At 35.7% G+C, this 16,123-nt stretch overlaps 1 protein-coding gene across 1 annotated transcript; it reads left to right on the top strand.

Annotated features, from left to right (window-relative positions):
- Window positions 1-942: 942 nt before the first annotated feature.
- LOC112000009 (ferric reduction oxidase 7, chloroplastic) lies at window positions 943-7,184 on the top strand. The gene is given in 11 exon segments (XM_065779697.1): window positions 943-1,443; window positions 1,512-1,586; window positions 1,589-1,616; window positions 1,772-1,854; window positions 1,857-1,930; window positions 3,501-3,752; window positions 4,782-5,109; window positions 5,193-5,457; window positions 5,564-5,819; window positions 5,918-6,350; window positions 6,731-7,184. Coding segments are annotated over 11 exon segments (2,208 nt in total). The 5' UTR covers window positions 943-1,199; the 3' UTR covers window positions 6,901-7,184.
- Window positions 7,185-16,123: the final 8,939 nt, after the last annotated feature.

Below are 16,123 nucleotides of genomic sequence, written 5' to 3'. Positions count from 1 at the left end.
GGTATATGCATCTCCCATATGAAATTTACGCCCCTAAGAATGAGTCATATAGAAATGACAATATTAAGAATGCGATTGTGATAGGCAAGTGAATCTCATTAATGTGGAGGTGACTACCATTTTATCAGAATGCTTCAACAGACTTCCTTAAACAACTCTACATCTTTTAGTTTCCTCTCGAGTAGCTTGGCAAATGCCTAGTCTTCGGCTAACCTAACTCCGACCTATCTAGTAAAAAAGGGAGAGTCATATTCTATTTTGTCATTTTGTGGTCCGAGGTTAGGCTCCTTTAAAGAGGCTAGGTATTAGATTCGGGCCGGCGAGTATTGGGCCCATTCGTACTTGGGGTCAACATCATTTAATGTTAAGACCAATTCCATACAGCCACTAGTAAATCAGTGGCATCCTAAATTGTTTAGGCACATGTTATAATATGTATTGTAAATTCCTTGGCGTGATATTATCAGTTGCACACCTGCTCTTCTTCCTAAAATCCTGATTGCATAATAAGAGGCGCACTCAGACTCCGACACACAACCACATGTGTGGCCTTGAGGGGAGGTTAGGTGCCATTGGCGTACAAGCGCATGCGTATATTGCCACAAATAAGATACTTTGACTAGACTCTGAAAGCTAAATACATAGTCTGTCGGAGCATGGGACTACAGGAATCACTCACGCGTTCTCCAAATTGCCCCAACTAATTTTCTTTGATGTAACCCATTCATTTGTTAGCGTAGCCCTCCAAATGAGTCAAAACAATTTCTTTTGAGATGGAAAGGACAATAATATAAACGTTTAGAAAAGAACAGAACTAAATAAATAAATAAATAAATCCTCTAAAGTAAAGACCTTTTGTTGACCAACCAATTTTCTTCCGACGCCCAAACGTGTAGAGTAGAAGTGAAACGCCCAGGCTGCACATCTCCTTTTATATAGTATCTGGTGCAATCTAACCTGAGGGTCAACTTCCTCAGACATAGTCACATTTAAACAAAAATAAGATTGCCTTTGCCTGCCACACAGAAAATTAGATGGGTTTTCGGATCGGAGGAGAATGATTTTATTAGGTAGAGTTTTTGAAATACAGGTGAACACTAGTTGTGAGAATCATTCCATATCAAAATGGCCTTTAGATTTCATCATCTCTCCAATAACAACATCACCCTGCTTCTTGCTGCTACTTCCTTTTCCTCCTCATGGCCGTCGATGACTTTTTACACACTGACCCTCTTCTTCATTCCAATGGAGCTCATGCCAACAACAACAACAACAAGAAAAACATCAACTTTGTATCATTGGCTAAATGGGTTCTCAAATTTACCATGTGGATTGTATTCCTTGCATATGTTGCTCTCTTTTTTCTCATTCCTACAGACTTCGGGACTGAACTCTACGCTGACTGGACTGCTGCAACCAATGGAAGCCTATTTGGGGACATAGGTAGCTACTTCTTTATTCAAACTTATTGTTGCATTCAAAAGATTTGACTTTAAAATGTGCATTTTCAGGGAGTATGTTGCTGTTATACAGTGCCCCAATTATCTTTATTGCTTTTCTTGCTGTTCTATATCTTCTCATCTCTGGGAAGACCGACTACAACTACAACTACAAGAGTATGTATTTTTTTTTAATCTATATATGCATTCCTACATCTTTTCATTTTGTTTTTACGATATATGATAGCTAGCTGCAAAAGGAATAATATAATAATGTATTTGCTTAAATTGGAGTAACATGAAGAAAAAGCGTATGTTTCATATACTTTCAGGAAGAAGACTCCAAGATTCCGATTGTGGACTTTTCCCGTTCTAGTGGATGGACCACTTGGGGTTGTTTCCGCTGCTGAGTTAATTGCATAATCCTCTTTATCGTGTTTGTTATCTGGTCTGCTTATGTCTACACTGTAGTGATCATTGGAACGTTACCTGTTGACTCGACCCCATAGAAAAGAGGTACGATATTTGTTGGGTTGGGTTACTTTGTTTAAAACTTTATTGTATAGCTTTAAAATAGAAACCATATACTATTGTTATATTGCTTAATTTTCTTTTGATCATTCTACTTTAGTAGTTTTTTTGTCATCCTTACAAAACTTTTAGGGAAATTATAGTAAACTCATCTAAGACTCATCTAAGATTATGCTCATTTTCACCTTGCTTACCCATTATTTAAAAGTTGTTATTTTGCCCACCAAAAATACGCTCCGTTAGATTTCCGTAACTCATCTCTTTATTTTCACAGTTTTGTATTTATAAAAAAATATGAAAGAAGAATGAAAGGAATTAAACAGAATACCTGGCCTCCTCATAAAGTCTTCAGATTGTATGAGGGATTGAAGAAATTAACTAAGGTAAAAATTATAGAGAACCCAAAACCCATCACTTTCTCTTCCTTTTCCTTTTTCTCTACATTTCTTTTCTTGGCGAAATTCGCCTCTGGTATTGAAGTTATGGAGACGATGGGAGTTTGAGAGAGAGTCAATAAGAGTCTATTCATTTAGTTTTGACATATAGCTTGTTTATTTACAAAATTACTTGTTTGATCTTTTTTTTTTGTGTTTTTATTTTTATATTTATTTTTTGTGTTGGAGGGAAAGAGACATAAAATGGGTGCAAATTAAAAGTACATATTTACGCTTGTTTTTTTAATAGAGGTGGGTTATGAGAGACAAATAGAGCTAATCTCAAGTGGGCAAAATGTTAAGTTTTGAACTACGGATAGGCAAGATAAAATCAAGCTTAACCACAAATGGGTTTACTGTAATTTGCCCAAACTCTTATAACAAAGATGGAATTAAAACTACTAATCTCTCTTATTAGAGTGAAGAAATGCTTCTCTAATCTAAATACAGGGGAAGTTCTGAATATATATACACACACTACAACCATGATTTTAAAAACTAGAACTACCAAAGAACTAGAATTGTGTCTGGTTACCAGTTTTTCCATTTTTTTATTGGACTGGATTAGGGTCTGATTCTCTATTGAACTAGTTGGTATAGTTTGGTTTTTAATTAGAACCATGACTACAGCCACAAACTATTTTACAACATTTTACAAACTATTGGTGTGGCAAATTCTTATTGGTTCTCATTTTGGGCCATCATTAACTTTACTTTTTTACTTACCAATAACTAATCAGTACCTCAACAATTTGTTAAAAAGTTTGTAAAATAATTTGTGACTTTAACATTTTCCATATAAGAAACAGAGTTTGGTGCTTAACCTAATAAACTTTCCAAGTAAGAAATAATAGGCTGACACGTGGCTAATAACTAAAACTAATTTAACAAACTTCTGTTACAGCTTCAACGACACCATTTGAGAGCTTTCAAACTACAAGTCATTATCACTGATCTGAATTCATCTCTTTGCAATCATAAAACATGTTGTATATGAGAAATTTAAATTCTTCAGAGTGTGCATTTTTCCTTAAAATTTGTTAGATTTCTTTTTCTTCAGTACATGAAGATTGGTTTCACTGGTTGACATTCCTAGTTTTTTGAAATTTTCAGTTATTTCATTGTGGAAAATCTGGCACTTCGCATTGGTACTATCGGATTATATTGCTTGGCATTTTTGTTTATTCCGGTTGCAAGGGGATCAGTTCTTCTCCGCCTTATAAATATCCCTTTCGAGCAAGCAATAAGATATCATGTGTGGCTTGGACATCTCACTATGCTACTGTTTACTCTCCATGGACTACTCTATGTAATTGCATGGACAATGGAGGGACACCTTCTAAAAGAAGTGAGTGCTAATGGTTTAATTCTTTTTCTTGTGCATAGCCATATTTATACCTATGTGTTTCTCTTTTCCTTACATATATTTGTTAGTTTGTTTGCCAAAAGAAGAGTCTATTTATAATCACTGAAAGTTGAATTATCCCCTTGCTATATATAGTAATAATTGTTATTTTTGTTAATTTGATTTGACCCTCTTTGAAAATGATCCTTTATGCGGCTACCTTCTGGTTTGGCTGTTTTATTCATAATTCTTTGGTTAAAAATTTTTATTTATTATTCATATGCACAAATTACCATGAATTGCCAGTTTCCAATGCAAGAGTAGTGAAATAAAAATTTAAGTTATGGACAGAAATAATGGGAATGAAGAAATAGCAATTTGACTTCCATAAAGATTGGCCGTAGTTTCACAGAACGGCCTTGGGCCTTTATGTTGCTCTTGTTGGAGCAAGTAGCTCGATCAGAAGCCTGATGGAAGATAGACCAGCTGGGAATCTGGGATTGAGGTGGGAGTTGCAATTTAAAAATAGATTTATTCTTGAGCAGTTCTGCTTGAGCTCAGAGTGGAACTAAAGCAGGCTTATAAAATATGGTTATGTGGTGGCAGGCTTTATTCATGCTTATCATACAAATAACGTGGTGGTTGTTCAAAAACACAAGCACGACACTATAAACAGTTCCAGGATGGGATTTTGTGATTGTTTTGTGGTTAAAATACACCTGTCGGCAACCTTGTATACTGATTGATTGTTGCTAAAAATATCTTATTCTTCCTTCTTTTTTTTTTTTTTTTTTTTTTTTTTTTCATCTTCTTGATTCAATGATATGGTAACTAGTTCATGATAGAAAAAAAAAAATTTTAAAAAAAAAAAAGAGAGCATAAAAGTGAGTCCCTTTAGTCTTGGCTTGTAGTCATAATCTTTTAGCTTATGTGGTGCTTGGTATTTTGGTATGCATGCGTAGGTTAGAATGCCTCCTTGCTTTTGGAACAAGCCAAGTTGACACTGCTTATATATCTAATTGTTTGATGTAGATATTGGAGTGGGCAGATACCGGTGTTGCTCATCTTGCAGGTGTTATAAGTCTGATAGCTGGTCTACTGATGTGGATGACATCACTTTATCCAGTGAGAAGGAACAAGTTTGAGTTATTCATCTATACTCATCAACTATATGTAATCTTTATTTTCTTTTTTGCTTTCCATGCTGGCCATTTCATTTTTTGTGTACCTGCTGGAGGAATATTTCTTTTCATTCTAGATCGCTTTCTGAGATTTTGCCAATCAAGAAAGACTGTTGATATAATTTCAATCAAGTGCCTACCTTGCGGAACTATGGAATTGACGTTTCCAAAACCTGCAAGTAATACTACCTCCCCTTAAATTTGTAGTTTCCTTGTTTTTTTGTTGTTACCATAGCTATGACACATTTCCTTGACAATGTAGATCTACGGTACAATGCCCTCAGTTTTATTTTCCTTCAAGTTCGGGAATTATCTTGGCTGCAGTGGCATCCTTTCAGTGTTTCATCTAGTCCTCTAGATGGTAAATATCATCTATGCGTTCTCATAAAGGTTATTGGAGAATGGACAAAAAAGCTCAAAGGAAATGTCCTAAATAGTTTTGGAGCTGACCTACATCTTCGACCTCGAACAAAGATAACAGCTTCTGTTGAAGGGCCTTATGGACATGAATTACCATATCACTTGATGTATGCAACCAAATAGTCAATTTCACTAGAATTTACTAGATATCAAGCTTTTAAGTTTCATATTATCTTCTATTTTATGAATTAACTTCACCGTTTGATTCTCTAGGTATGAAAATCTTATTTTAGTAGCAGGTGGCATAGGAATTTCACCATTTCTGGCTATCTTGAGGGACATTCTCCATCGTACCAGGGAAGGAAAACCTTGTCTGCCTCGAAATATCTTGATTGTTTGGGCTGTGAAAAGATCAAATGAGCTTCCTCTTCTTTCAATCAACAATATGGAATTAATCTGTCCTTTTTTCTCGGATAAACTAAGTCTTGAGATTCACATTTTTGTCACTCGAGAATCAGAACCTCCACTAGTATGCTTAATTATGCTCTCACACCCTTGTTATTTTGTTTTGTATTTAAAGTTATCGTGTTCATATTGTGACATTTAATGGTTATAATTTATCTGCAGGAAGAGGGTCAAGTACACGAGGCTACGTACTCATCTCCTTCTGTGTCAAACAACAGCAGCATGTCAATTTTGGTTGGTACAGGGAACAATATATGGTCTGGACTGTATGTTATCTCGTCTACACTAGGCTTTGTCATCTTATTGTATGTACTGGATATTTTCTACATAAACCCTTATGACATATCTCCATGGTGGTACAAAGCTCTTCTCCTTGTAATCTGCATGCTTGCAAGTGTCTTTATCTTTGGGGGTGTTGTGGTTAGTTTGTGGCATCTTTGGGAAAGACGAAATGCAGCAAGGGAGGCAAGCATGGATGATAGGAGAGTGGTTGAGAACATGCAGCATGATGAAATTTTAGCTCACAAGGATTCATTTCAGCAAAAAATTTTGAGTTCAACCAATACTTATTATGGTTCAAGACCAGACTTCAAAGGTATAGCATCTCAACTTTTGTTCAAAACATAAGTTAAAAGAACAACAACAACAACAATAACAATGACAATGATGATGACAATAATCAAATTTTAGTCCCAACAACAATGGTATACTAATCAAGGTTGGATACATGTATTCTCGCTTGTAAGGGACACCTTAATGTGTGTCTACAGTGACTAAATTTCATACAAGCCATCAGTCTACCACAGCCCTCCTCTATTACCAAGCTTAGGACCAACTATGAACAAAATATATGACATAAATGGATGGAGTAAACTAAAAGAAACATGAAAAAAAAAATCTTAATAACAAAGTTTAACTTGTTTAGTTGTACAACAACAAGGCTTTCTTGATTCCCTTTCCTTTGTTTTGCTGCAGATATTTTTGGGGATATATCAGAGAAATGGGGTTGCGTTGATGTTGGTGTTATTGTGTGTGGCCCTCCAAGTCTTCAAACAAGCGTTGCTAAAGAAATCAGGTCACTGAATATTAGGAGACAAGGCAATCATCCAATCTTCCATTTCAACAGCCACAGTTTCGAGCTATAGGCACCACCTTCATCATCTCATCTTCCCCTTCACAATGATGCATGGATAATATTGTAATTTTATTTTTTTTGAGAAATTTTCAACCTATGACGTCTGTTCCTAGTGAGAGCTTTTTATCATCAAATCAAGACACCGATCAGTTTTTTTGTGTAGTTAGGGATTGAACCCCAGATCTCTTATTCTCATCAAAAACTTTACTGGTTAAGCTAACTGGAACCGACAATATTGTAATGTTATGTAAGATGTTATACATATATTATAACTTAACTAGTAAGTTGCCCATATGATGCATGGATAATATAGTAATGTTTTTGCAAATTGTTTTTGAAGAATGTTGTACATATATTATAACATATTTGTTATAAAACTTTGTTAGTAATCTTTCATCATAAGAAGCAATAATTATAAATTGCACACACATATCCATTATAATTATTCAGTTCAAGTAATGAGCAATAAATAAATAAAAAGTAAAAAAAAAAATTAAAAAAAATAAACAACTTTGGAGTAATTTTGTATAATAAAAGTTGATAAAAGAAAATTAATTCATTCCATATTATTGATCTTTATTATATGATGTAATAAAGAGCTTCATTACGAAAACTTGAATTTTTTTTTTTTTTTCTGTTTCTTCAATGCTTTGTTATTACAGTATGGCGATGCTTGTTTAGTTTGTTTAGGGGTATGTTATCATCATCTGTTTTTTTTTCATCTTCAACGTTCGAAGTTTGGTTTGTCCCTATTTGTTCATTTTTAGCTTTCATCACTTTTTCATTTTATTGCATCATTTGTGATAATCACTAAAGAATTGGCACTAGAAGATTCTTGATTGGATCTTACAAAGTTTGAACTTACGGATTTGTTGTCGCTAAGATTTTTCGTATGTATTTGTACCTATATTAAATTTCAATGATGTGATAGTTTTTGTATATATATATATATATATATGATGTTGCGGAAGCCTGAAGAGGAGCATACACGATGCTCTCTTAATGAAACAGAAACTAAACTGTTAGTTTCTGGTAGTAAACCTCGAATCCACGAAGGGTTTCCCTGAATTCATAAAGAGATAAAACTGGAATCCACCAGAAGAAAATTTGACAAAACGTTTGTGTTTATTGATAATAGTCTAATTTGCCTCTGACGGCTACAAAACATATAAATACCAAGCAAAAACGTTTAAAACCCTAATTCACACTAATTAAGCGATTAGGTGACAAAATTACCGAATTTTACCAAAAAAGGCAAAATTGAGTTAAATGCAAAATCATAAACTACTGACCTTAAGGGTCGTCCCAAAACAATTGGAATCTTATTCTGACTTTTAAACTAAAAGTTATTAAGGAAAAACAAATATTACTATAAATAGTAAAAACACTGTTTTTGGGGCCTTAATAAAAGAATTTGCCTAAAATTTGGCGACATTCATGGGCCATGAATCTAGATCAGAACACCGTTTTCCTTCAACTTGGTAAATTTCATGCAATTTCGACACTGTTACCCCTGATGGCCACTACTGGCACCCCCCTTTGATCTTGCGTTGTGACTTCTTGCGCCCTTGCTGCTCCAGGAAGGCATGTGCTGTCTATTCTACATCAATCCCCCCCACTTGAAAAGAACTCGACCCTGAGTTCCCACTATCCGGTTCATCAGGAGAATGATAATCATACAAGTCAGCAACATTGAAGGTAGAAGAAATGCTCATGTCTGGAGGAACAACAACCACATAAGCATTGTTGTTGATCTTTTTAGTAATCTAAAATGGCTCATACATCTTGCCCTTCAATTTGTTGTAGGTACCAACAGGAAATCTCTCCTTCCTAAGATAAACCAGTACTAAATCCCCAACATTGAAGATCTTCTCACGCCTCTTCTTATCAGCAACTTCCTTGTACTTAGCATTTGTAGCTTCCAATTTCTATCTCACCTCCTCTTGCATGGCCTGAATACGGTCAGCCATATTCTCTACTGCTTGACTCACTCATGAAAGCTCAGGTAAAGGTACCAAGTCCAAAGCATGTTTTGGGGGCACGCAGTAGACATTGGAAAATGGAGACTTACCAGTGCTTCTATTGACTGAGCTATTGTACGCAAACTCTACTTATGACAATGCAAGATCCCACTGCTTGGGCTTCTCGCCTGAGATACACTGAATCAGATTCCCCAAAGTACAATTAACCACTTCTGTCTGGCCATCAGTCTGTGGATGACTAGTGCTGCTGTAATTCAAGGAATTGTCAAAACGCTTCCACAAAGTCCGCCAAAAGTGACTAATGAACTTGGTATCTCGGTCAGAGGTGATGGACTTTGGCACTCCATGCAAACGCACAACTTCTTTAAAGAATAGATTGGTCACTCAAGTAGCATCTGAAGTCTTCTTACATGCTATGAAATGGGACATCTTGGAGTACTTGTCAACCATAACAAAAACAAAATCCATACCTCGTTGGGTTCGAGGAAGACCCAGTATAAAGTCCATAAACAGATCTTCCCATGGTGCTTGTGGAACTAGCAAAGGCATATATAAACCAGTATTCTGAGATTGACCCTTAGCAATTTGGCAGATTGGACACTTCTTCACATGATTGCCAACATCCCTCTTGAGTTGTGGCCAATAATACCTCTCTTCCACCAGTGCTATAGTCTTATCTCTGCCCATGTCCACCCAAACCTCCACCATACAACTCCCTATTAATCTGCTCCCTCAATGAACTTTTAGGGATGCATAATTGGTTACCCCGAAAAAGGAAACCATCCTGGATGTACATACTATTGATAGTAATATGAGTTTGTTGACACTCACCCCAAATATCACCAAAATCCTCGTTATTCTTGTATAGCTCCTTGAGGCAATCAAACCCTACAACTTCAGTACGTAGGGGGGTCAACAACGATGCTCTCCTGTTGAGTGCATCAGCCACCTTATTGGTGACACCAAACTTGTGCTTCAAATTGAAATGAAAGCGTTGTATATAAGCTACCCACCGAGCATGCATCTTGTTAATGCTAACTTGACTGTTGATGTGCTTTAATGCCTGATGATCCATGTATAATACAAACTCCCTCTGAATCAGGTAATGCTCCCAATGCTTAAGAGTCCGTACTATAGCAAAGAACTCCAGTTCATAGGCTGACCATTTACTTCGAGCTTCACAAACTTTCTCACTGAAGAATGCTACTGATCTATTGTCTTGTGAAAGAATAGCACCTATCCCGACCACAGATGCATCACACTCTACCTGAAACACCTTATCGAAGTTGCTAGCCCATGGAAGCTTCGCACATCGCTCACTATCTTTAGGGTTGGACATTCTCTGACTGCACGAACCTTGTCCTCATCAACATGAATCCCATCTACACTTACCACATACCTTAAGAACAACAACTTATCAGTCAAGAAGATGCACTTCTTCAAGTTGATATACAACTCATTGGCCTGCAACACCGCTAATGCTTCTCATACATAATTATAGTGGGCTGCTTCTATCTTATTGTAAATCAGGATATCGTCAAAATAAACTACCACAAACTTTCCAATAAATGGTTTCAATACCTGATTCATAAGTCTCATGAAAGTGTTAGGAGCATTGGACAATCCGAAAGGCATTACCATCCACTCATACAACCCCTTCTTTGTCTTAAAAGCTGTCTTCCACTCATCTCTAGGTCGGATCTGAATCTGGTGATACCCACTCTTGAGATCTAGCTTGGTGTAACACTTGGACCCACTCAGCATATCAAACATGTTATCTAGTCAGAGAATAAGAAATCGATACCTGACTGTGATCTTGTTGATGACTCGATTATCCACACACATATGCCAGCTCCCATCCTTTTTTGGTGTTAACAGTGCCGGTACTGCACATGGACTCATACTCTCCCTGATCTGCCCCTTACTCAAAAGCTCATCCATTTGCCCCTGTAAAATCTGACCCTCTTGGGGATTCATTCTGTAATGTGGCGGATTAGGTAGACTAACTTTAGGAGCTAGATCAATGCAATGCTGGATGTCACGCATTGGTGGTAAACCTGCAGGCAGTTCTTCTGGAAAAAAGCTCTTCAAACTCCTTGATCAATGGTTGAATTGCCTTAAGTATCTCAGTAACCTTCTTTGGCTCACCATCTGTCACCATTACAGCATATACCTGTTTCAACTCCTTACACTCCCTGTCAAACTCATCTTCATTGTTTAATATGAGGAGTGCTGGTTTCCTCTCCACTTTAGAAGCTTTGGGTATACTGCCTTCCTTAATAGGACCAAGGACAATTTTTCTGCCATTCTTAAAAAACACATATACACTATCCTTACACCTATTAGTAGCATCTACATCATACTACCAAGGTCTACCCAGTATTAAATGACATGCATCCATTTCAACAACATCACAAACTACTTCATCTACATAACATTTACCCATAGAAAAAGTAACACGACATTATTAAGTAACAAGAGTTTTCGTACCTTTCTTAATCCAACCTATCTTGTACGGAAAGGGATGCTTTTCTGTCTTCAGTCCTAGCTTGGTAACCAAACTCTTCGACGCAATGTTCTCTACACTACCACTATTAATGATCAAATCACAGACCCTCTTACTGATGGTGCATCGTGCTTGGAAGACCTCATTCCGCTGATCACCGTATTCCACCCTTGGTATGAGCAACAACCTCTGAATCACCAAATACCACCCTAATGGCATGCCTTCCTTGTCCTCTTAGACCTCATTGGGATCATAGGCATACGGATCTGTATCATTATACACCTCTTCACCCTCCTGTTCACCTTCTACCTCGCCTTCCTCTGCCACCATCAAATTCACTACGGCTTGCTTAGGGCAAGTACTAGATCTATGTATGAGTTCTCTGCACCTGTAGCACTTATTTCCAGTTGGCCTAGCATAAGGGTTGGCATTCGCTATCGGCTGGGCTGCGGAACCTGCTATTGCCATTATGGATTGGTTGACACCATTATTATCCCTAACCACGGGCTGTGATCGTGGTGTAAACATGGGCTGTTTACCTTTGTTGGCAGTGGAACTAGAGGACTCCGAATTGCGGTTGGAAAACTTCGAACCTGCCCTGAGATGCTAATATTCTATTTTCTTGGATAAGGTTACAGCCTCATTCAAAGTATATAGGGTTTGTAAGGATACCTGATCTCGGAAGGAAACTCATAACCCGTGTACAAATCTGGATATCCGTTGATCTTCAGTTTCCTCCAAATCATTGCGATTTGCTAACCTGTCAAACTCCTCCATGTACTCATTAACTGTCCGAGTACCTTGCCTGCAATCCTGGTACTGTTTGAACAACTCTTACTGGTAATCTAATGGTAAGAACCAATCTGCCATTAATCTTTTGATTCTCTTCCATGATTGTATTGGAAGCTTTCGTTCATGGGTACGGTTTAATTGAACACGATCCCACCAGGCAGATGCTCCTCCCTTTAATTTGTAGGCCACCAAACACACCTGTTTGTCATCTGATGTACCCATATAATTGAAAAACTTTTCCACTTCACTGACCCAATCCAGATACTCTTCAATGGAGACATTACCATTAAAGGATGGTAACTCTACTTTTATCCAATAGTCCCTCTGCTCCTGATAATCGCGGCCATTATCCCTTGCAAGACCACGATGATTTCCAAGGACTCTCTTTGCATACTCCTCATCTTCACTGTCTTCTTTGTTGTAGTCTTGCTGCCTGTTCTGGTTTGGACCACGATAGGTAGAGCCACGCGCTCGATTATCACGTCGCTCTCCATCATCGCGATTAGGGTTTCGGTTAAGCAAGGTGACAAGCGCTTCTTGAATCTGGTCCAAAGTCTGCTGGGTTGAATCACGAAATTGTTGATTTTCATCACGAAAATCAAGGAACTCAACCCTAGTGAGGGCTGGGTTGTTGACGTCGTCATCGTCGTCATTGTTATGGTGGTTACCGTCTCGCCGGTTAGCCATCAGACCAGGGTAAGTCAAGACTTTGATACCAACTGATGTCGTGGAAGCCTGAAGAGGAGCACACACAATGCTTTCTTGATGAAATAGAAACTAAATTATTAGTTTCTAGTAGTAAACCTCGAATCCACGAGAGGTTTCCCTGAATCCACAAGAAGATAAAACTGGAATCCACCAGAAGAAAATTTGACAAAACGTCTGTGTTTATTGATAATAGTCTAATTTGCCTCTGACGGCTACAAAACATATAAATACCGAGCAAAATCGTTTAAAACCCTAATTCGCACTAATGAAGCGATTAGGTGACAAAATTACCAAATTTTACCAAAAGTGGCAAAATTGAGTTAAATGCAGAATCATAAACTACTGACCTTAAGGGTCGTCCCAAAACAGTTGGAATCTTATTCTGACTTTTAAACTAAAAGTTATTAAGGAAAAACAAATATTACTATAAATAGCAAAAACACTGTTTTCGGGGCCTTAATGAAAGAATTTACCTAAAATTTGGCGACGTTCATTGGTCATGAATCTGGATCAAACGTCGTTTCCCTTCAACTTGCCAAATTTCATGCAATTCCGACACTGTTACCCCTGATGGCCCCTACTGGGACCCCCCTTTGATCTTGCATTGTGACTTCCTGCGCCCTTGCTGCTCCAGGAAGGCATGTGCTGTCTGTTCTACATCAATATATATTTGTTAATTTATGAATAGTTTAGCAAAAGAATTAATATAGAATATTGGATTGTGTATTTTTTTTTTCTTCCATACCTTTTTGTCATTTGAAGGTGCATTGAAAATCTTAGCAATTGTATAATTTTCGAAATCATCCTTTAGATTGAATTCATTCAAATGAATTATGAAAATGCTTCTTTTTTTTTTTCCCCCTAAAATTGTCTTCAAATCATGTGGGATTCCTTTTTCAATATCAACCTATATGTGAGGAATTTAATATATATTATGATTTACAATAATTTAATAATTTAAATAAGTTGGACCTCAGTTTATTTTTCCACAAGATCTCTTGCAAATTTATTTAGGATTTTCTCAATACCTCGATCAAATATTACAAAAGTTTTTTTTTCAATTGCATCAAAAACTTCAATTTGAAACTTTAATTTGAATCTTGTACTTGAAGTAGTTTTCAATTGTATATATAGTAGTTATAGTGAGATGAATATATTATGGAGAGTATGTAGGATATGTTGAAAGCATCTCTGTGTCTACTCCACATTCCATAAATTTTGTTCCTCCATCTTCTTCTGAACCTTCTACGAGTGAAGTTGTGAGTAAAACTGTCAAACCACCTGTGAGTAAGGTTGTCAAACCACCTATAGAAGTTTCACCTCCTAGGAAGATTAGGGTTGATCTGAGAGAAACTAAACCTAAGGATTCTACCCTTTCTAAGGACAAGATGCATGGTAAACCTGCTTGGGTTTGTCATTTTTGTGGAAAGTCTAGACACATTCGTCCTAACTGTTATAAGCTTCAAGCTGCTAAGAGAGCAAATAAACTAAAGGTGCCTGTGCCTCAAGCACAAGATCCTATGACACTTATTGGTGAATTGGTTAAGGCGTTGAATCTTTATTCCAATTCTGGAGTTGGAAATCATGCGAATGTGAATAAGAACTCTAATGCTCATGGTGCATCTAAAAGGTTTTGGATGCAAAAGACTCGACCTAATTGAGTCTTTCTGACATGGTCCTTGTGCTTCATTGCTCATTCCTCTGTGACCATTGTTCTTCGGTTTTTGTGTTTTTTTCTAGGACTTGCATCGCATTACATTCATGCATTTCATTCTAGGATTTATTTGTTTTCTCTTTAAAAAAAAAAAAAAAAAAAAAAAAAAAAAAAAAAAAAAAAAAATTTTTAATATTTTATTTTCATTGCATCAATCCTTTAGGTTGATGAATTTTTGTGTTAATTAGAATTCTATTTTGGGTTGATGCAATTTAGTTTTGTATTTTAAGTTGTTATCTTTTATATTCTATTTGATTAAATATTATCCTACTGCGTTATACATATAGTACTATATAATAATATAATGTTATTATATTACATAGAATAACTTGGATAATTTGATGTTTACTGCTATATAGTTTATTTTTTCTCTTTTTTCCTCTCATCTTATTTTATTTAACATTTGAATCCAGTCACATCCTCCATACTATTAAATTATGCAGCACAAATCAAGAAAATGGCTAGACACAAATCTGCCTTCCTTTACCATACATTAGGGGAATTAATATATTTGTGTGATAAAGGGTCATATAATTTAGATAGCACCCTTTAAATGTGTCTAGGCCCATATATTATGTATCATCTTTTTAGGATGCCAACAATATTGATCTTATGGGAAAAGTTACATAAAATATTGAAAAAAAATGTTTTATATTACAATCTACTAAAAATGTTTTTTAAATATTTAAACCTTTCTATATTTCATATCACTAACGTGTTTTACAACTACCACATGTGTTAACTTAAGTCTTAATATTCTTAAGTTGTTTCGGCAAAAAAGAACAAAAAAAAAAAAAAAGGTTGTCATAAAAGAGGAGTTCTTGTAAAGTTTTTTGCAATATGAAATATTTGTTTTGTAAAGCCACCAAATTTGATGATTTGCAAGGCAATTGTGTATACTTTTAGTCTTCAAAAAAACACACATCTACAAGTGGTTAAACGTTCATCTTAGGTAGTTTTAACTTTTCATATAATTTTACCTGTACACATTTATCTATTTTAATTTAGTTTTTTTTTTCAAAAAAAAAAACTTTAATTTAGATATTTATAAGTAAACAATGAAATAATGATTCATGAATAGTAAATATATATATATATATATATCTATACATATTTATCTTATGCAGTTGTAACTTTACATATAATTTTGTATTTATATATTCATCTACTTTAATTTAGATGTTTATAACTTAATAATGAAATCTATAAGCAAGGTAATTAAAACAATCATATTTTTACAATTCAAAAAGTCAAAATTTCGTTTTTCAAAAAAAGGCCTTTTACATTTCCTTGGAATTATTTTTAAATTTTTTTTATAAAACCTTTGACATACCACTAACCTAACCACTTCATACATTAAAAAAATTTTAGGCTCATTATTACTTCCGTTAATATATTGTGGATATCTTCATTGACTGAGACCAAACTAAAGAAATGTCTTTCATATTTCCTTGAAAAAAAAAAAAAAGACCTTTTAACATACCACCAACGTAACTACATTTATAACTATTTAAGCCATCCATGATATCTA

The sequence above is a fragment of the Quercus suber genome, unplaced genomic scaffold (assembly GCF_002906115.3).
Source record: "Quercus suber isolate HL8 unplaced genomic scaffold, Cork oak 2.0 scaffold_215, whole genome shotgun sequence".
NCBI classification, from domain to species: Eukaryota; Viridiplantae; Streptophyta; class Magnoliopsida; order Fagales; family Fagaceae; genus Quercus; species Quercus suber.
This window is presented reverse-complemented; position numbering and strand designations above follow the sequence as displayed.